The 21,738-nt window shown below is 34.8% G+C and overlaps 1 protein-coding gene across 1 annotated transcript; it reads left to right on the plus strand.

Annotated features, from left to right (window-relative positions):
* Positions 1 to 5,819: 5,819 nt before the first annotated feature.
* LOC127840411 (chymotrypsin B-like) lies at positions 5,820 to 7,299 on the plus strand. Its single transcript, XM_052368825.1, has 4 exons — positions 5,820 to 6,059; positions 6,693 to 6,801; positions 6,883 to 7,013; positions 7,141 to 7,299. The coding sequence occupies exons 1-4, from the start codon at positions 5,820 to 5,822 to the stop codon at positions 7,297 to 7,299; spliced, it is 639 nt and encodes a 212-aa protein (XP_052224785.1).
* The last annotated feature ends 14,439 nt before the right edge of the window (positions 7,300 to 21,738 follow it).

Raw genomic sequence — 21,738 nt, forward strand, 5'->3', positions numbered from 1 at the left:
TTATCAATATAAAACATTTAATGACAACCTTCAATACATGCAAACTTCCGTGAAAAGGCCCCTTTCATGATTCTTCATGAGCAATAATTTGCAGGATTTTTGTAAATTTGAATTGCAACCTTAGTTTAAACATGCTCGTATAAATAAGTTTAGATTTGGTTTAAACATATTTATTCAATAAATTAATGTGTTTTACAACATAATGTACACGCATCTGAAGTTTATAGGATTGGAACGATAGCTAGGCTAGCAGGGTTCCTTTCCTCAAGTTTAGATGTGATCTTTGTATATCAATGGAGATTTTATCTTTGTGGAATAGGGTTTCATCTCCTAGAACAAAAATCGAATCAGGCTGATGGCTTAAACCTGTATCTATAACTTTTCAAGATAGAAAATGTCAAAATTGCAATCTTCTTGATGATGAATATCATTTTTTATTAGAATGTTCCTGATATGATGATATTAGGAAATTGTATGTAAATAAATACAGCTACACTGGCCGCCTATGGCTTAAGGCCCGTTGTCGCATAATGCTTTTCATATCATTCTGATCGATTCATTATGTATATGATTTAAACTTTCAATAATAAATGTAATGAGAAAGATAGAACTTATAAATAGTTAATATATTGTGTTCGAAACACAGTAGATTTTACGCTGCATTACAAGTCTTGCTTTAATAAGTGCATTAAACTGCGCCCTGCAAGTACTTTAATAGTTACTAAGATTGAATTGAAATAATTTAATTTCAAACGGAAATGATATGTTTTTTAATTTTAACTTGCGTCATTACTATCTTTCAACCAATAGTAACACTTCCTTTTAAGTCACCAACGTATAATAAAATAATTTAATTTCAAACGGAAATGATATGTTTTTTAATTTTAACTTGCGTCATTACTATTTTTCAACCAATAGTAACACTTCCTTTTAAGTCACCAACGTATACCAAATGATTGAAGTGGTGTGTTGAAAGCTACCATTCCATGTCTTACGGCAAATGTACATCCAATCAATTGAAATAATGTAACTCATATGTGTTGATTAAATTAAAATTTAATGGTATGCCAATAACGTAAGGCTCCGTATGGTGATGTAAAATACAAAAGTCAGGTCGCAAGATTACATTTACATTATGTGTATGCTAATTGTACTGATTGAGCGTACATAGTCACATAAAACCGCTTATGAGCAATACCTTAGTCTTATTATGTTTTCGTATAAATACGTCTCTATAAGAATAAAGATGCTAATTACGTAAACGGAAAGCACGACCGTTTTAGTTGTAAGGCCTTTAGTTGAAGGAATGATCGGTCTTAAAGTTGTCTATTTAATTCGGTATGTCAGTCACACATTAATGATTAACATTACGAACATTATCCATATTGTGTAGAACCATATGCACACTATCAGCTGACTGTATAATTTTTGAGTGGCCAGTTGCAATTGCATACATTGCAGATGGAGATGAATACATAATTTAATTTCACCTTTAAATTTGACAATAGACTTTACTAGAATTTAAAAAACGTATATTTGTAATATGAAGGTACAAATCAAGCTATCATATTAAAAAACTTTCCAAATCACATAGCATTCCAGCTCTAATTATGTGACTAACTGAAATGGGTCATCACTGCAAGACTAGTTAAACTATACCGAATAGTAACTTGGGTACACGTTTTTTCTTAATCACAATAATAAGTGTAGAATTATAAAAATGCTGTCATTGTTTCGTGTTCAACGGGCGTGGTACTTATACTTAATATGTTAAGATTGTATTTAATATTTGAGTTTTCATGTACCTTTCGCTTTCTAGAGCGGTACACAATTAGGGACGCTTTCTTGTTTAATTTTGGCATTCTCAACGTCGATAACTGGCGTCTATTTACCTGGAAATAGTAAGCATGTATTCTGTTTAGTAAGCATAGTATTCCTTTCAAATTCGAACATTAGTTTGTTCATCATATGTGTTAAAATAAACACGTAAGAATTACACCTTGTAAAAGATACCGTCAAAAGGCTTATACTACGCACACCGGATGTAAGCGTTAATTATGTGCGTAAACATTCAGACCACTGTTAATGTCGCCTTTGATCTAATGACTTAAAACTAAACAATTTCCCATATATTACATACTTGTTAACTGCAAAAGAGTTAAACTGTTAAACGTACACAAATGATGTTATTATAAGAGAAAATGAGTGGCTGACCGAGTGAATATACACGCTACTCCTTTGCGAAAATAACGAAAAAGACGTTCTTAGGAAGCCAGCTCCAATTACATTCACTTAAACACATTCAGCTCCCAAATACGCATGCCCCGCCCCATGTATTCGCTCATATATAAAACGACGTCGTTTCATCACTCGGCCTCAGGCGCGGAAGGACTTCATACGTTCAGACACAAACTGGAGTAAACAGAAGAGGTGAGTAAAAAAAAATTTTTAGTTTGATTTTCGACAATATTTGCATTTTTAAATCGTATTTTTATTGAATGATTCTACTAAGAATTTTGTTAGATAAATGATTAATTGAATTAATGATATTGTTGGACCGGTTGCCTGAGCTCAAATAAAACAAACGTTCACTTTTGTATATTATTATTAAATATTCAATTTCGTGGATTGATGCACGATGATAAATTGAAATTCAAAGACTCTTGTAGATGTTAATGTATTTTTGTTTATGGTTGATGCACGTGGCAACGTGTTGATGCACGTGGCAACATTTAATTGTCAGGACAAAAGTTTTAATTTAAACTAATTTTATCGAATTTTGTTATCGATTTTTATGGCAATAATCCTGCTTTTATAAATAAATGAAGTGATTTATGTAATATACTTCAAACATTTTCTTCTACACATCTTTGCTTAAAGAAACATTTTTACTCTGTTTGCAATTGTCTTGGTCGCGATGTTGGAAATATCTGGTGATATACTAAATATAAAATGTAAGATGATACCATAATGATCTGCACACGGCGTAACATGCAAAATAACATGAATTTAAACTGCAAACAGTTTGCACTCAATCGTTTTCAAATCCACTGTTAGGGGATCACTGATAATCATGCATACGAAAAGTTTGCTTTTTCATTATAACTTCTATGAATTCAGTTACCATGGGCATATCATGCTTCCTTGTAAGATTTTTAACATCTTTTTGCTTCTTAAAACCAGTATATCAACCATTTTAAGCTGGAATTATAAATAAGGAATTGCTCCGTATTTATAAAATTATTCGAATAAGGAACTAGGAAAAGAAACCAACATACTCTCCATAGAAAATGCCTTCTATACCAAGCGAAAAACTATTTTGTGAGAAAAGCAGTCAAATATCAAACGTTTTTGTGACTAAAACAGAAAGAAACGAACTAGTTTATCATACACACTTCCATGACTTTTCTTAAATGTAATATAGTCTGTTACGGGCATGTTTACACAGTACTTACTTATAGAACAATAAAAATGGCTTACAAATTAAACTTCCCCTGTTTTGAACTCCCATTAGTCCCAACAATGACTGATTCTTTTTGTAAATTTCTCTGATGGTTTGAGGCATTATCGATGCGTGCGATATCAGTCACATATTCAAATGGCAATAATTAAAACCCTTCTATTTAACTCAATTAAGTACATGTATATCGCTTAACCCTTTGCATGCTGGGAAATTTGTCGTCTGCTAAAATGTCGTCTGCAGAATTTCTAAAATTAGCATTTTCGTCGATTTTTTTCAAAGAATACTATCAGGATAGCAAACGGTTTGGATCCTGATGAGACGCCACCTTCTGTGGCGTCTCATCTGGATCCAAACTGTTTGCAAAGGCCTTTAAAATTCGGTTCCCGCACGGAGAGAGTTAAGAGTAGATCAGTACTACATTCTCAAAATAATCATAACACGTAAACCAAAAAGGCAACACTGATGTATTTATGATGTAGGATGTTTGCCAAGGATTTCGTGATATATAAGTAACAGATAACCCGTGAATCTTGGAATTTAACCAAATTCAGGTTTATCATGAAGGAATTGTTTTACTTAAGGTCAAAATACCTATTGCTAAGGAATTTTGCGAAATGACTGAAAATGGTTACAAAATTTGACACTTAGCATTTAAGATAATTAAGGAAATGTGTGACATGTCATTGTTTGATATTAATGAAAACATTATTATATTGCTTTATGTTTATAGTGTGGCTTGTATTAAAATAACACCATCGTAAACACATAAATTAGTGTGTGTTTTTTTTTTTTTTTTTTTTTTAATTTGAAGTTTTTAGATGATCTTATTATTTAGACATATGGGCTGCGTCGAGTGAAAATGTGCTTTATAACCTTTGTGGCAAGCGTAGCTCCAGATCGGAATGCGCAATCGCGGAGTCTGGTTAGGAGCTATGTTGTCCGCCCTAAAGTAACGCAGTGTTTCGTGGTCTCGTTTGCGGACAGGGGAGCTCCTGCTGAGACTGCGCAGATGGCTTGACTGGAGCTTAAAAGTCCCATATGGCATAAGAACCATTTTTGGCATGACGCGGGTCATATTGTTAATTCTATATATTTGACTTAATAACAATACAAGTCAATTTCCTAGGCCATAACAATTTGTGAAGTATGAATAAAAAAGACATTTTGTTTAACCAATTTACAAAGTTGAATATAATATGTAGGTGTTCTTGCGTTCACGAACAAAACTTCCTGCGCTACAAGTTCATTAATAGTATATGAAAGTAATCTATCGGGCTCATTATGTTGAAATATGAGTTCCTATGTTAATGAAAATTTCTTCAAATTATTAACCTAGAAAAATCAAAGTGACATCACTGTTATTGACAGCACACTGTTCAAATTTATGACCTCCGTCAATATTGACCGAGTCAAATTTAAGAGAACATTTCATCAAACAATGTAGAGGAATTTTAGTTCTTAAAAATGTTTATCTTTTTATGTTAACATTGCCTTAGTGTTATCTTTGGATTTTTTATGTTATATTTAAGTTTCAAAACAAAAACAAACGTTAATTGTCTCAACTTGTGAAGTATTAAACAGTGTGAAATATCTTGTTACAGTTCGTAATGTAGCAGGTTTTCAAAGATGTACCAGTTTCTGAATAAATCAATATTAGTCGCATTAGTTTTTATAAGCAGTTAACCTTTATGAATAAAGCTGACGTCGTGTCAGGCTTTTTATTTAATTATAATCGGCATTTTTGTCATTTTGTAAAATTTCCGAAGAAATCTGGTGCTTCGCGTAGTCCCTATGTAACCGAGACATTTCACGAAACTTCTGAATCGTTTAGGAATTTCGTGAAATTCCTAGGTTTAGGGGATAAAAGTTACATATATTCAAGTTAGCGTGCAGAAAAATATTATAAGCTCATTCACATTTTATGATACTAAGCTCCTACCCTTTTAATCTACAAGAATACAGATATGAATAAAATGATGTGTGTGTTGTTATGCCAAAAATCTTAACCCATTTATGCCCAGTGGACTCTCCTAACCTTCAAAGTTGGATCAATTTATTTCCAAAATTAGGGATGTCTAGTATATTTATTTCTATATTTAGAAAAATTCTTACAGAAATTCCTTTAAGCAAACAGCGTAGACCCAGATGAGACGCCGCATCATGCGGCGTCTCATCTGGGTTTACGCTGTTTGCAATGTCCTTTTTTCAGGACGCTAGGCATGAATGGGTTAAATACCCAAATAATAGAAATGCGTTGTTCATAACAAGATCAAAATTGACATTAATGAACGGTATTATGATTGTATAAAATGAAAATATTTTCCTTTCACTTTCATTAAATTCGGCTTTCGCCAGGATGATGATCGGGTATCTGCTTGCGTTCGTCTTTTTTGTCAATGTTGGAACTACATTTTCCAATACGATTGACCAAAACTCAAGGATCATCAACGGTAGTCCGACGACCACTGGGAAACACCCGCACCAGATTTCACTCCAAGTGATTCGAAGAGGTCAATGGTTCCATATATGCGGAGGGTCCATAGTCGGGAAAAATTGGGTTGTGACCGCCGCACACTGTGTGGACAGCTTGAGGTGTGTTTGGCAATGTTTAATAATACTTTAAGAGATCAAATATTTAAGATGCTAATCGAAAATCTGTTACTTTTAAAAATCATATGTCTTTTTATGAATTCATTAGAGTTTATGTGATATATTTTATATAAATATGAAAGTTATTGTAGACTTGCTGTCACAGTATCCATTAAAGTAACAAAAAAGCCTAAACCGTGTGCAAACATACCGGTAACACGTGTTATAGTATCCAGAAAACTATTTCAGAAAGAAAAAACTCAAAGTGGTCGTTAACAACGGATTCTTGGACGATCCACAAAGCAAATCATACGATGTCGGAAAGATTGTTATGGGAAGTATACTTATTTTGATAAGTATAACAAGGCGCGTTGTTTAACAAAGTATTTAATAACAATATAGCACACATTCTTAACTGCGTTTATTTTTATGTTATTCTGTGACCAACTTATCTTTAATAAGCAAATCATAAAAATATCAACTGTAAAGTGTTCATTTCATTTTTGTTTATTAAACAACTGTGTTGTTGATTAAACAACGATAACTTTATATTTTATATTTTTATATTTTTATATATTTATTTATATAGCACCCGGAATATAATGAAAACACCATTACAAACGACATTGCCCTTATTAAGCTCAAAGATCCCGCTGACCTCTCGGGAAATACCATAGCCCTTGCCAATTCTGGCGAGAACTTTGATGGCCAAACATGTACGATCAGTGGATGGGGACTTACTGAAACAGGTAATATTGTATTATCAGTATTTCCTATTATTGCAAACGGATTGCATACCAAAGACCTTTATACCAACGTTTTAATTGCAGGCGGCCCGAACCAACTGCAGGAGACCGACGGTGTCATCCTGACACATAACGAGTGCCTTTCTACATGGGGCACAGATTACGACAGCAGTGCACACATCTGTATCGACAACAAGAACACTGGCGCCTGCTTTGTAGGTTTGCGCAACTAACAACCAACAAATAATGGCTAATGTTTAAATCAGTACTAGTTTTTCTTCATATGGATATTGCGGTCTGGGTAAGACCGAATATAAAAATTATTTCATCGATTGATTTCAGGGTGACAGCGGTGGCCCGATGGTGTGTGTCCGTGGCTCGACCCGCGTGCTGGCCGGTCTGAGCTCCTGGGGCGAATCAAGGTGTATCACCACGTTCCCTGAAGTGTACACCAGGGTGCCCACGTACAGGGAATGGCTCGACGAGACCATGTTGAACTAAATGGGCGTTCCGTTGAATGGTTTTCTGTGTAAATTTGAAAAGCCTTCAATAAAACAATATCTCAGGTTGTTTTTTGTGAGTACAGCATGAAACGAGGTAAACGGGGAATGGGAATGTAAACCCAACTTCAGAATTGCGTATTGTTAGTTCGGTTTTGCCTCGTAAATAAAGTCACAAGGCTATGTTAATATAGAGACAAACAAACGTAACCAAAATGATGCATTCCGTTCAAAAAGTACATTGTTTAAGAGTGAACACACTTTTTAAAATAAAGATATTTTATACCGAGTTTATAATGAATATTATGAAACGAACGAACTTCATCTTCGTTACATTGAAAATGCATTTTAAAGTAAAATAGACGTAGCAAAGTGTGTGTTTTTGTTTAGGAATGTTTATTTTAATGACTAGGCAGATGCCTTAAAATAATAATTTAAAAATCAAACCATCCTTAAGCCATTATAAATAAATATATATATATATATATATATATATATATATATATATATATATATATATATATATATATATATATAACATGTATACTGATTTGGATCATAACTGATCATCCTAATCATTTGAGTCTCAGTCTAATAAAACCCTAATTTATCCAAATGTCGTCCCAAATAAGCCTGTGCAGTCCGCGCAGTTTAATCAGGAACGATACTTTCCGCCTCTGTGGAATTGTTCGTTAAAGGATGGTATCTTCTTACCGAAAACCAGTGTATGCGGGAAGTGTTTGCCCTGATTTGTCCGCCCAATTTGGACCATACGGACCATGTCTGAGATAATTTTATTCAAGTGTTCACAACATATTGTATTCATTAATTCAGTAAAATATTAAGTTGCTGTAAATACATATATTTGCGATATTGCGAAGTTTAATTACACATGTGTGTAACATTCTTGCATAAATATCAACCAAAAACAGAAGTAAACACATACAGTTTAACCATTACTATTTCTCAGACATTGAAGCAACACTTAAGCCGTGGTATTGACAAAGCTATTGAATGAAATCATCAATTAATAAAATGTTTTATATACTTTAAAAGGCATACACTCAGATCTGATTGTGTATACAACTTCAATTTTGCCGCTTACTCAAGCGTAATTTAGAGAAAAATTGACTTTTTAGAACATTTGAGTTTACACAAAAAAACTTAACAAGGGAATTACGTTTAAAGGTACATCGACTGATACTTCTATTGCTATTCAAAGAATACTTGATGATAATAAACTTGTTTACCTTAATTATGTATTTAAAAAATGCCTTACATTGATAACCATGTGATTATTAATCACAAATCTCACTGATAACCATAAATATTAGTCATAAATACATGCGTTACACGTAATACCTATAGAAATAACAAGGCGCAGTCAGAAAGCTGTAAGGTTGAAACTTACGTTTCATATGGCTTGAGGGGAATCTTTGTGTGTGTCTATCATGTTGAATGTGTTCGTATTGTGTGTATGCAAAAGGTCTTATTTAAATTTATACTTAAATTTCTATAAGAAAATGAGAACATGTTTAATGATTCTGTCTAGTTGATAATTTAAGTTCTTAAAAAAAACACAGACTTCCTTTGAATATTAGCAAAAGTCTTTGACTCTTTAAATAAAGAATAAATATAAGACAAACAAAATCATAAAATGAAAACTGTTAAATGTCAGAGTGATGTTTCACATGGCCTATACATAGTGACATACGCAACACATTTTATATTATCAGACAATTAACAGATGGCCGTTGTCAAGGTCGACCTTGCGTAGTGGATTTGGTGTTCAACTAGCAACCGAAAGGTCGCACGTTCGAAAGTCCGGCGGGTAAAAGGTGAATGGGGCTTTAGAACTGGAGAGCGTGGAGGTCTTGGTTCAACTGTCTGAGACAAAGAGCGTTTAGAACCTATGCCACAACAATTAATGTAACTCATGGTCAATATCAGTGGTGTTAAACGTAAGATAATAAGCCCATGTATTCAAACACCGAGTTTGTATTGTATTGTGTTGTGTTGTGTTGCAAGGCATATGATATATTGAAAACCTTGACACAAAAAGGTAACACTTCATGAAGACTGAGGCATATTGCAAGAGTCTGTTGTTGTTTTTCAATATTTATTTAGCTGAATCAATGGGCTTTTCAGGTGTATAACTTTTATTGTATTCAGTCAAAATGAATGTGTTGGTTATAAGCAATGTTAAGCATTATTGAAGGAAAAAAAATTGCTCTGTTATGATGGATAAAATTTAGTTTTTAAACAATTGTATGTGTGTTACATACTAGTATTATATGTGTGCAAGTCCCCACACAGTGTCTCAAGATTATAATTAACATAGCTTCTTTCTGACAGCAAATGCTGTAATACCGGGTCTGTAATATAATATTGGGCGAAAAGGTTTTTAGAGCCATATATAAATTTACTACCCTGTATCAAATCATAATGGGTCAGTAAGAAGCTGTGTTATTAATATATCTTACATAGAATCACTTGTTTTCAAATATTTACGATATAACAGCGCACAATTAGTCAGTTGTACAGCATTTAATGATTTCTTCTTGTTTATTTCCTTAACATCGTTTAATATTTGTGTCTTGTTCTGATAAAACTGGGCAAAATGCATGTGCGTAAAGTGTCGTCCCAGATTAGCCTGTGCAGTCCGCACAGGCTTATCAGGGACGACACTTTCCGTTTAAACTAGATTTCGGTAAAAAGGGACTTCCTTTACACGAAAAAAACTATTAAAGCGGAAAGTGTCGTCCCTGATTAGCCTGTGCGGACTGCACAGGCTAATCTGGTTCGACACTTTACGCAAATGCATTTTGCCCATTTTTCACAGAACAAGACACATTTAACTGAACTTAAAAAGCTACTGATCTACTATGCAAAAAATACACGGTCAGCATGTAACCTTGCTCAGCAAATGAAAAACGAGAGTTCTTAATGAAGTATGATGTTCCACATACAATATGCATTTGGTAAAGAGTAATGATCCTTTAATTTATACATGTATCAATGTTTTTTTAAGATGCATATACGCCTGTATTTACTGTCTGATGTAAGCAAAATGTGAAAAAATGATACAAATGATGTTGTATTTAATAATTCTTGCTGATAATGGCGAGTGAGAGTTTATTTGGAAATTACTGTATCTGCGTAACATATCCAGATCACATCTGATAGTTGACACGTCATTATTATCCCCCGCCATAGGCGGAGGGATATTGCTTTGGCGTTGTCCGTCCGTCCTTCCGTCCGTCCGTCCGGAGCCATATCTTGGAAGTGCTTTGGCGGATTTCATTGAAACTTGGTATGAGTATATATATGTATAACAGGATGATGCACGCCAAATGGCATTGTACACCATCAGTTAATAACAGAGTTATGGCCCTTTGTATCTTGAAAAAAATGCTTTTTTTAGTGTAAAATATAATACTTTTGTGTCAAAAAGCATATTGGCGGGGGATATCAATTCAACGAATTTGCTTGTTTATAAGCGAATTGCTCTGCATTAACTGTACTTAAATCATTATCATCATTTTACAGCTAGAACATCACGAGGAAGAGCAGTTTGCAAACTACCTAACTGAGCAAGGTCCAGATGGTTTGAAATAACAAGATCATGGCTTCTTTCCAGCAAGAAAGGCCTTGGCAAACAGCGTAGACCCAGATGAGACGCCGCATAATGCGGCGTCTCATCACGGTCTGCGCTGTTTTCTGAAAGGAATTTCTGTAAGAAATTTTCTAAATATAGAATTAAATATTCTAGGCATCCCTAATTTTGGAAATAAATTGATCCAATTTAGAAGGATGGAGAGTCCACTAGGCATAAATGGGTTAACAAAGTTACCTTTTTATTGATTGTTCTATCCCATCTAACCTGTCACATGTTTATGCCCCCAGTATGATGGCAAATATTAGTCGCATACCGTCCGTCCATATGGCAGTCTGTGTTTTCAATGTTGTTTCATAAACGCTTTCAGATAATGTCATCATTTTCGGTATGTGAGTACATGACTTACAGATCATGTTTGAATTTCTATCCGGTTTATTGATTTTTGATGAAGTTACGGGCCTCGGTCTAAAGAATTTGTTGTTTTTTTTAAATAATACTTTTCTGTTTTTTTTTATCAAAACGCACCCAGGATGTGTGAGTCTAACTGCGTGTTTTTTCGGATGAAGACTTAATTTTATTTAGGTCAATTGATATTTTACAAAGTAAAGAGCCTTGAAAATGTTATTAAATACCAGTTTCCAGCTTTTTACTTAAGTGCAGTAAGGAAATATGTTATTCACAAGCACAGATCTTGTCTTTATCTTATCTTAAAAATCATCAATTTAAACATATATTAAACCTGTTAATAGAACCTTTTAGAATGTCAACCATTTTTGACGATGCTAGAACAGCAGCGTCCAAGGTGGTTTAGAATGTCAACCATTTTTGACGATGCTGGAACAGCAGCGTCCAAGGTTTGATAACCAGTAAAAAAATTCTTAACAATGGCGACCTATGTAAAAGACCGAGCCAGTCCGATTGAGATAACTCGATTTTTCAGTCACTTCCCTTGGCATTCGCCACTGCGTAGGAGATTGCTCGTTGATTTTCATTGATAACATTCTCCTAGCAGAGTTGTCGTTCTTGTTGATAAAGGTAAATATTAATAGAACAGCATATCCTGGGGAAACAGATTCAATAAGTGTATCAGAACGTTAATTTCAAATTAGTAGTTTTACATCCGTTTTATTTTTATTGACCAATGAAAAAACTATATATTTTCTCTATTTTGTTTGATATTTGTTCTCGATTTAGTCAATAAATTGCGAATAAAAACATGTAAAATGAACTTTTTACGCGATCACAAAACTAAAGAATGCGAACGATTTCGAACCTGCAAATTGTAAACGCTGCACTGCTATGATATATATAGATAAAACAACATTTCTTTGCATAATTGTCCGTCCCGCTAGCGCAGTGGTAAGGACGTTCGCTTTTTCACCTTTACGACACTGGTTCGATTCCCGCTCCCGGCGCAATGTTATATTTTGTATGTTTTGTGGTCACCATTCCTGACAGTTGTTTTTTTCCAAAAAATCTCACCCCCCGCAGCATTTGGCCATATAAAAAATTAACGTGTATTTCAGTACAAAACAAATAGCTGGAAATTGCAGCTATCATTCAAAATTCGTCCCAACTGTCGTCAATCTAATCTTAGTAGGTAGGACTGCTGGACACACTCCGGGTCCCAACATTATGCAGCCTCAGCGCGGAGGTAACTCATTACCTTGGAAAAACACAAATACACACACTGTGGCAGCCTAGGCGCGTATAGACTCAAACAAGGCAACAAACTCAAGTGCGGGCACACTCATTTAAAATTTACAAATTGAATACGATATTCTAACAGAAATTACACAACCACCTAAGTGTACATACCATGTTTGATATTTCGTTCGATTGTTAGATTTCAGCATATACATGTATAAGGCCATTTCGCTATTAGTTAACTTATCAATATGTTCGTGGGCGAACTCGGATAGTCAAGTGCTCATACGATTGAGCTCACATGGTCCGGCTATGTGCTCATACCTACTTTCGAGAATCATCATGAATGTATTGCCACACTTAATGAACAAGAATGTGACCCGCCTCCCAGTTTCGCTCAATGGGTCAAGTTACCCACGGGTACTACTTCCCCGTACCCCTAAACTTTTTTTCGTACCAAAAATGTTTCGGACGCAAATTTTTTTCGTACCAAATTTTTTTTCGTACCCAACATTTTCGTACCCAAATTTTTTATCGTACCCAAATGTTCGTATCAACATACACAATTGTGGTGATATAGATAATCTTAAATTGATGTTTTATATCCATCCTCTTCAAAAGCATCGTCACACCAGTACTGCCAGTACTTTGATTATATTAGACTCCGTGTTAGCGTGACCGGTAGCCAATGGCTAAAAACAGTTCTAATTGTCTAATAAAATTTCTGAAAAATTATTTTTTAAAGCAGATGTGTACACTGTCTGAGGCATATTTTTCAAATAATATTTATTTGGCAATGTATTTAGATGTCTTAGTGGCTACATTATTATCCCCCCCCCCCACACACACACAAAAGGAGAAGGGATTTAGAATCGGCGTTATCCTTCAGTCTGTCAGTCCGTCCGTCACAAACTTTCAAATGCTATACCTCAGAAACTATACAAGATAATATCATGAAACTTCAAAGGTACATAGATATCATTAAGGAGAAGTGCCAAGCACAAAAACTATACCACTAAATTTTCTGAAATAGAGTAATCGCCCTTTGTGTTTGTGTATGATGAAACTTTTACGGGCTTCAACTCAGAACCGAAACAAGATTTCAACATTAAACTTTATGGCTGTACAGATTATAATATGGAGAATTGTATTGCATAAGAAACATAACCCTACACTTTGTCAATAGAAGTTATAACAGTTTTGTTGTAGGATGTTATTTGTCGGGGCAAGATTGTAACATGATACGTCATGGTTGTATAGACATCAATCAGGAAAACGGCAAATGCATACAAACAATTGTCATACGTTTATTTATTTTTTAATAATAACGTATTCATTTATCAAGGGATTTACATCTTTCCATAAACAAAATGTATTTGGCTGTTGATATGTAGTCAAGGATTCGCTTGTATTGTTCAATCATCAAGCATGGATATTTCGTATTTAGCAATAAACAACTTTATACAAAATAGCTTGCACATTGTAAATTTGTTGTCCCTAAGAGCATTTGGTAATGTTTGGTTTGCAAAATATACATTGGTTAAATATGTGTTTTAACTATGTGTTCAACTGAAAAAAGAAAAATGATTCATGTAAGTAACATGTTTACTGCCAAGCCATCCTTTGAAAAGCTTAGGGCCATGTCGATATAACAAAATATATTTCCCATTTATGTTTTTCTGTTTAACGACTGACTGACTACATCACTGTACACTTACTCATCCCTTTCCCAATTTGTTTGTTTGATGTAAATATTTCCATGTCCGCTGGCTACTGGAAAATTTGCTATTTTGTCATGTACATTAAAATTGTATATGAAATAAAATTGTGTTTTATTCAAGTTTTAATTGTGTAGCCCTTATGGAGGTTTCAATGTATGCATAACGCCCCCCTTGGAGCAATAAGGAACCATGTGCGATTGATATTAGAAGGCACATGGTACCTTTTAGCAACAATGGGGCGATATTATTAATTGAAAAATTTTGCTCTGACTAAAAATGAATTCATACAAATTGAATTAAACACTTGGTTAAAAGCAGTGTTGGTTCTTGTGGAATATGTATTAATTGTTTGGAAACAATTTTCCTATTTGATTATTTTTATTCATTTTGAATGTAAAACATGTCATTTTTTATCAAATACATTTTATTTCTAATTAAAACTATATTACTTATTTCATTATATGAATACATGATAAATCACATGAAATTTTATTTTTTTTAATAATAAAAATATACCAACAAATCATTTAGATATGGCGGCATAAAATTTCGTGTTTTTGAACAAATTGCAATTTTGCTTACAAATGCATTTGTGATTTTCTGATTTTGTAAAAAAGGTCTTTGCCTCGAATAATGTTTATAAGATTTTGCCGCGAAAAATTGGGTCCGGAAGTCAATATAAGAGGTCGGCCTTTTTAATCACATGCGAATGAAGTAACATTCTTTCGTCACTTTTGAAACAATCATCGAACTTTTTGAGACATTTGTTGAAGATATGCATTTTTTGTCATAATTGTGGAGACATTAGCTATTGATTCATTTTTATCTGTCTTCACTTTTAAGAAATTAACTTAAGAAAGCAATTGTTTTTACTTTCACTTTTGTGACATTCCCCCAAACAATCAGTTTTTTTCAGAATGTTGGGCTTTTTATTTATCGCTCAAATAAGTGAATTGCTTTACGTCTCGATTTTTTTATTTATCACGTGTTTAAACAACATTGGCTCTAGGATTTTTTTTTCTGTAAAATAGTTTTTGAACCGTAATTTGTAGAAATGCGTGATAAATAAGTATTACTGCTTTTTAACAAAATATTGAAAATTGCATTCTCCTGCTGCACAGATCATACGGATGCTTTCCATGCGTACCATATATAATGCGGTCTATTTCTGTACAGCAATCCAGCCCCATGACAAGTTCTTCCATTACGGCCTTGCTTTGGACCTTTACACTCATTTAACATCTCTTATCAGGCTATATGCCTATATCATTGTCAGTTCATTTCTGAATGACTTGAGAACATCTTGAGGCTTGAATGATTTCCATATCTGGTAGTGCAAGTATTTTGGTACTTAAGATGAACCAGTAAAATACTAGTATGCATTTTTGTTATCATTTAACTTGCAAAACGTTTTTGTAAACAAACTTGAGTATAAAGCATGAAACAAATGCAATAATGATATTTAGAGCGCTGTGTTGAAATGCAATAGCTGTACTATTTTTTCAAATTATTTTAATGTATTATTTTATACAAACATAGAGGATTTAGCATTCAATCGTTGTATTTTCTGAATCTTTCTATCTCCGATTTCATACTTTTAGGCTCAATTAACAAGACATATTCATACATTTATTAAGACTTAAAAAGCCAATCCAATCAACGGAAATAACAAAATTTATATAAGTTGTTTACTATGAAAATTACTGTACATATCTGTAAATCGGTGTAAGTTTAATACCATGTACTTTGCCCCTAAGCAAAAGAATATTGGAATTTACTGATGTCAACCAGTAGCAAAATTGTTTGTTGATTAGTTCATGCAGATATATGAACGACAGTTTCCTTATAATATTTTCGTAAAGGGACTTGTTGACAAATTTTGGCATATTTTAAAGTTTTTTTTTTATTTCATGCTTTAAATTGGTAAATGTATCAACTACATGCTTGCATGAAAAAGATAAAAGATATAAAGAAAGAAAAAAAGAGTAAAAAACACCAAGGCTTGAACCACTTACGTTTGGAGTATACGACTAGCTCCTAAACCACTTGGCAATCTCTGTTACTACATGAAACATTTATTGATACCTTTTAAAAGCAATCCATGTAATAATACAAGTTATAACAAAATCAGCAGAATTCTCGAAACGCTTTATAATTCTATAAATTAATGATGATAAATGTTCGCAAACGAAAATGTTTTTTTCATTACGAGTCTCCGTAATTAGTATTAGTAGTATATCGCTTACTGATGTGCAATTTTCATTTAATGTTTTGAATCGCAGACAAAAAAATGGAAAATCTTGGCAAACTGTGAACAAGGCCTTTTAAGGCTTAAAATTAGTTGCTTTTATTGATCAGGTTATGAACAAATCAATGTTTTCACAAAATGAGTTTTAAAATTGTGGAGTTAACACATTATCATACAATGTATCACAACATTTATTATAAACAGTTATATATTGAACATAATTACAAACAAAAACATACCAATGCTTTTTCCAACAAGCACTGTTTTGGGATGTTTATTATTTGGTTCATTAATACTATATTAAAGGGACTTGTTCACAGATAACCCATATACCTATAGTGGGGGTGTTTCTTAGTAAATATCGTCAAGAAATGCAGAATATTCACTATTTACTGAAACATTTCTGCATTTAAGTTCTGTTCAAATACACACGTTTTATCACCGTCTCGTACATCCACCCGCATCATCGGAGAGGTGTTTCCCCGACTAAACATAAACGCGCACAGTGCAATCAAGTGACCTGCTAAGCTAAACAACAACATAAGCGGACACATTATGGCGGAGCTTGTATCGCCAAACACGGAAGAAGTAAGTAAAACATACATGTAGTTTTATATGGTTAGTCTTGATAGTAAGTACGGTTTTTTGTAAAAATAGGTTAAGGAATAGAATAATTGATCAAATGATTCGTTGTCGTTACCTAAGTATATGCATATACATAACATAAAGCTTTAATACTCGCCCTGTCGTTGAGAGTCAGAGACTAGCCCATATTAACGTTCTTCCAGAACCTTTGAAAAAAATTTGCTTTGGTGGTTCTGGGAGTCCATTAGTTTCAATAATACAATTCAACTCTCAGCTTTATAACCCAAAGAATTGCTGAGAGATGCAATGCGCCTTCTATTGTCCAAAGGTGAACAATTTGATCACCACTGTAAAGGCTAAGGAACACTAAAACCACAAAAACGTATCAGCATGTACCTGTCTAAAGCACAAACTCATGAAAATGGTACCATTCAAGCAAGTAATAATTGCTTTTTATTTACTTTTTTATTCTTTCGTACGCTCTATCCGCCAGTGTAGTTGACTGTGTCTTGTGTCGGGAGAAGGATGACATGCTGGACCATATTATGGTAGGTTCTTGTTCTCTTATAACAAGAAGATATTTGTGGACAATGTCCCGGTTCAGCAGAAGAATGACCTTCTGGACCACATTACAATAGGCTTTAGTTCTAACAGATATATGTACATAATACATCATAGTGGACAATGTCCTGGGTAAGCATAAGTATGACTTCATGGACCACATCACGTACGGCTCTAGTTTTAACAAAACCCATACACATCATAGTTGACAGTGTCCTTGGTCAGCAGAAATATGACTTTATTGACCACATCACGTAAGGCTCTTTCTTAAACAAAAAAACATACACATCATAGCTGACAGTGTTCTGGGTTAGTAGACGTATGACCTGTTGGACCACGGTAGGCTTTATTTCACAGATATATTAGTGGACAGAGTCCTGGGTTAGAAGAAGTATTACCTGCTGGAATACAACACGGTATGCCATAGTTCAAACAGAACACACAAATAGTAGTGGACACAGTCCTTGGTAAGAAGAAGTATGACCTGCTGGTACACGGTAGGCTTTATTTCACAGATAAATTAATGGATAGAGTCCGGGCTTAGAAGAAGGATGACCTGCTTGACCACGGTAGGCTTTAGTTCACAGAGATATTAGTGGACAGAGTCCTGGGTTAGAAGAAGTATTACCTGATGGAACACAACACGGTAGGCCATAGTTCCAACAGAACACACAAATAGTAGTGGACATAGTCCTTGGTAAGAAGAAGTATGACCTGCTGGACCACGGTAAGCTGCAGCTCACATAGATATTAGTGGACAGAGTCGTGTGTAAGAAAAAGTATGACCTGCTGGACATGGTAAGCTTTAGTTCACATAGATATTAGTGGACAGAGTCCTGGGTTAGAATAAGTTTGACCTGCTGAACATCGGAAAGCTTTAGTTTACATAGATATTAGTGGACAGAGTCCTGGCTAAGAAGAAGTATGACCTACTCGACCACGGAAAGCTTTAGTTCACATAGATATTTGTGGCCAGAGTCCTAGCTTAGCATATGTATGACCTGCTGGACCACGGTAAGCTTTAGTTCACATAGATATTAGTGGACAGAGTCCTGGGTAAGAAAAAGTATGACCTGCTAGACCATGGTAAGCTTTAGTTCACATAGATATTAGTGGACAGAGTCCTGGGTTAGAATAAGTTTGACCTGCTGAACCTCGGAAAGCTTTAATTAACATAGATATTAGTGGACAGAGTCCTGGCTAAAAAGAAGTATGACCTACTGGACCACGGAAAGCTTTAGTTCACATAGATATTAGTGGACAGAGTCCTAGCTGAGCAGAAGTATGACCTGCTGGACCACGGTAAGCTTAAGTTCACATAGATATTAGCGGACAGAGTCCTGGTTATGAAAATGTATGACCTGCTGGACCATGGTAAGCTTTAGTTCGCATAGATATTAGTGGACAGAGTCCTGGCTAAGAAGAAGTATGACCTACTGGACCACGGAAAGCTTTAGTTCACATAGATATTAGTGGACAGAGTCCTGGCTGGGAAGAAGTATTACCTGTTTGACCACATCACAGGAGGTTCAAACAGAACAAATTAATCATAGTGGACAGAGTAATGGTTAAGAAAAAGTATGACCATCTGGACCACATCACGGTAGGCTCTAGTTCAAACAGAACACACTCATAATAGTGGACTGTGTCCTGGGTCAGCAGAAGTATGACCAACAGGACCAGGGAAGGCTCTAGTTCGAACAGAAAACACATATATAAGTGAACATCGGCCTTGGTCCTCAGAGGTATAACCTGCTGGACCACATCACAGTAAGCTTTAATTCCAACTGAACACACACATCAAAGTGGACAGTGCCCTGGGTCACCAGAAATATGACCTGCTGGGCCAGATCATGGTAGTATTTAGTTCAAACAGACAATATACATCATAGTGGTACTGGGTTAGCAGAAATATGACCTGCTTGGCCACATACAGTAGGCTCTAGTTCAAACAGAACAGACAGTGTCCTGGCTAAGCAGTATTAATAACAGCTGGATACAATCACTGTAGGCTTTAGTTCAAACAGAAAACACTCATAATAGTGTCCTGTGTCATCAGTAGTATGAACAACTGGACAAGGGTAGGCTCTAGTTCAAACAGAAAACACTGATATAAGTTAACAGTGTCTTTGATCTGAAGAAATATAACCTGCTGGACCTCATCATAGTAGGCTCTAGTTCAAACAGAACAGACACATAGTCGTGAACAGTGTACTGGCTAAGCAGTAGTAATATCGATGGACCACATCATAGTAGGCTCTAGTTCAAACAACACAAACATCATACTGGACAGTTTCCTTGTTCAGCAGATGAATGATGTGCTTGACCACACCATGGTTGGCTCTAGTGCAAATACCATACATACAATTATACTGGACGGTGTCCTGGGTCACCAAAAGTATGACCTGTTTTACCAGGGTAGAAGTTTTGTCACACTCAGGGAAAGATTGACTGTATTCACTTTCAGTAAGTTAAAGCGGGTATATACGATCTTGTCAAATATTTATTAATTAATATAACATGTGTAAAAAACTTATTATACATATATTTCAATATAAACTAAAATAAAAGTTAAGAAGAACATGTGTCGAAAAATGCTAAATAAGCCAGATATTTCATTCTGAAATCGAAAAAGGCTGTACAGCCGATTTCGCCAGCATGTATATATGCATGTACGATGTGAATCTAAATTTAGTTTAACGGTTCATTTGAAATTCCTGCAGCGATATCGATTCATACGACACACGAACACTTACTAAAAAGACGAATGCATCGGTAATTGTAGGAAAATAATTACGAATTATCTTCGTCACAATCGGCTCGGGGCGCTAATTTGTATTTGCTGTATTTTATGAAATTCTTCTTAAATGTATCTTTTTTCTTGCATATTGTGTGTTATTATAACATATTTGTATCAATATTTTACAATTCAGCACATATAAAAATCGTATATACCCGCTTTAATGTCCAATAATCATTGGGGGATGAGTGTGGTTCGATTCAATCTTATTGACGAGTAGCAATAAATGTCTTATATATACATGTTGCAAGTTGATTTGAGTCAAGTAATTGCGGTCGCAATGAAGTTGTGATGGTGATGACGATGGTGGTGGTGGCGGTTGTGGTAGGTGGTGGTGGTGGTCGTGATGGTGGTGGTTGTGGTAGTTGCGGTGGCGGTGGCAATGGCGATGGCGGTGGTGGTCATTAAGAAACATGAACAACAACGCAAGTTTCTAATGTTATGTAATGACTTCTATTGAATGTGCCCATTTCTTCATATTTTTATATTCACTCTTGCAAAAAATAACAAAGGGTTATGACATAATGAAGATTGGCTATATGGGCTCGACTAAAATGCGATTGACGGACACGATATTGAAAGTAAAAGACATATCCCAATCAGTCTTCGAGGTAAAAGGAGTTGCGTGGAATTTGCTTGCTATTGTAGCCCTTGGTTCACAGAAGTAAAAGCCATTCTTGAAATGTTCCCCGAGTATTGCTTCTACAGACCTATGAATTGGACTAGTTGTTATAATTACTTTAAGCACATAATATATGACAACCGATTGGGGCTCGATGCAAATATCTTCATCGATTATGGATGGTATCCCAATGCATGATGCAACGGTGTGGGTTCCAGCGTACGATGAAACTTATCTCTATGATTCGAAAATATGGGGTCCAATGGCAATAAACGAAACCGTCATGTCCTCTATCGATCAACCAATTGCTGTTTCTTTGGAATACATCACCTTATTTGCCAAAGCAACTAGTGCGTTTTTTATACTACCTTAAGTTGCTCGTGCTTTGTTGATGCTGAGCTATGCACTTGCAATATTTCTTTTAATAGCGTGGGCCCGTTAAAAAAAACAACATATATTGACTTCCGAAACATTTTAATAAATGTTAAGTTTTCCGTCGGATTAGGAACCACTGGAAAGACCTTTATCGACATTAAACTGTTCGTTGCTCCCGTCATCTTGCATGGTAAAATTATCAAACATCCACATTATTTTATTCATACTTCTAAGCATAGTCCTATTGTTTATAACTATTGAA

The sequence above is a fragment of the Dreissena polymorpha genome, chromosome 8 (assembly GCF_020536995.1).
Source record: "Dreissena polymorpha isolate Duluth1 chromosome 8, UMN_Dpol_1.0, whole genome shotgun sequence".
In the NCBI taxonomy this organism is placed as follows: Eukaryota; Metazoa; Mollusca; class Bivalvia; order Myida; family Dreissenidae; genus Dreissena; species Dreissena polymorpha.

What these genes read in the sequence shown, in the direction of transcription:
- LOC127840411 (XM_052368825.1), top strand. Translation starts at nt 5,820, where the DNA reads ATGATGATCGGGTATCTGCTTGCGTTCGTCTTTTTTGTCAATGTTGGA. An exon ending in ATGGGGACTTACTGAAACAG is followed by an intron (nt 6,802 to 6,882) that starts GTAATATTGTAT and finishes TTTTAATTGCAG; the next exon opens with GCGGCCCGAACCAACTGCAG. An exon ending in AGAACACTGGCGCCTGCTTT is followed by an intron (nt 7,014 to 7,140) that starts GTAGGTTTGCGC and finishes GATTGATTTCAG; the next exon opens with GGTGACAGCGGTGGCCCGAT.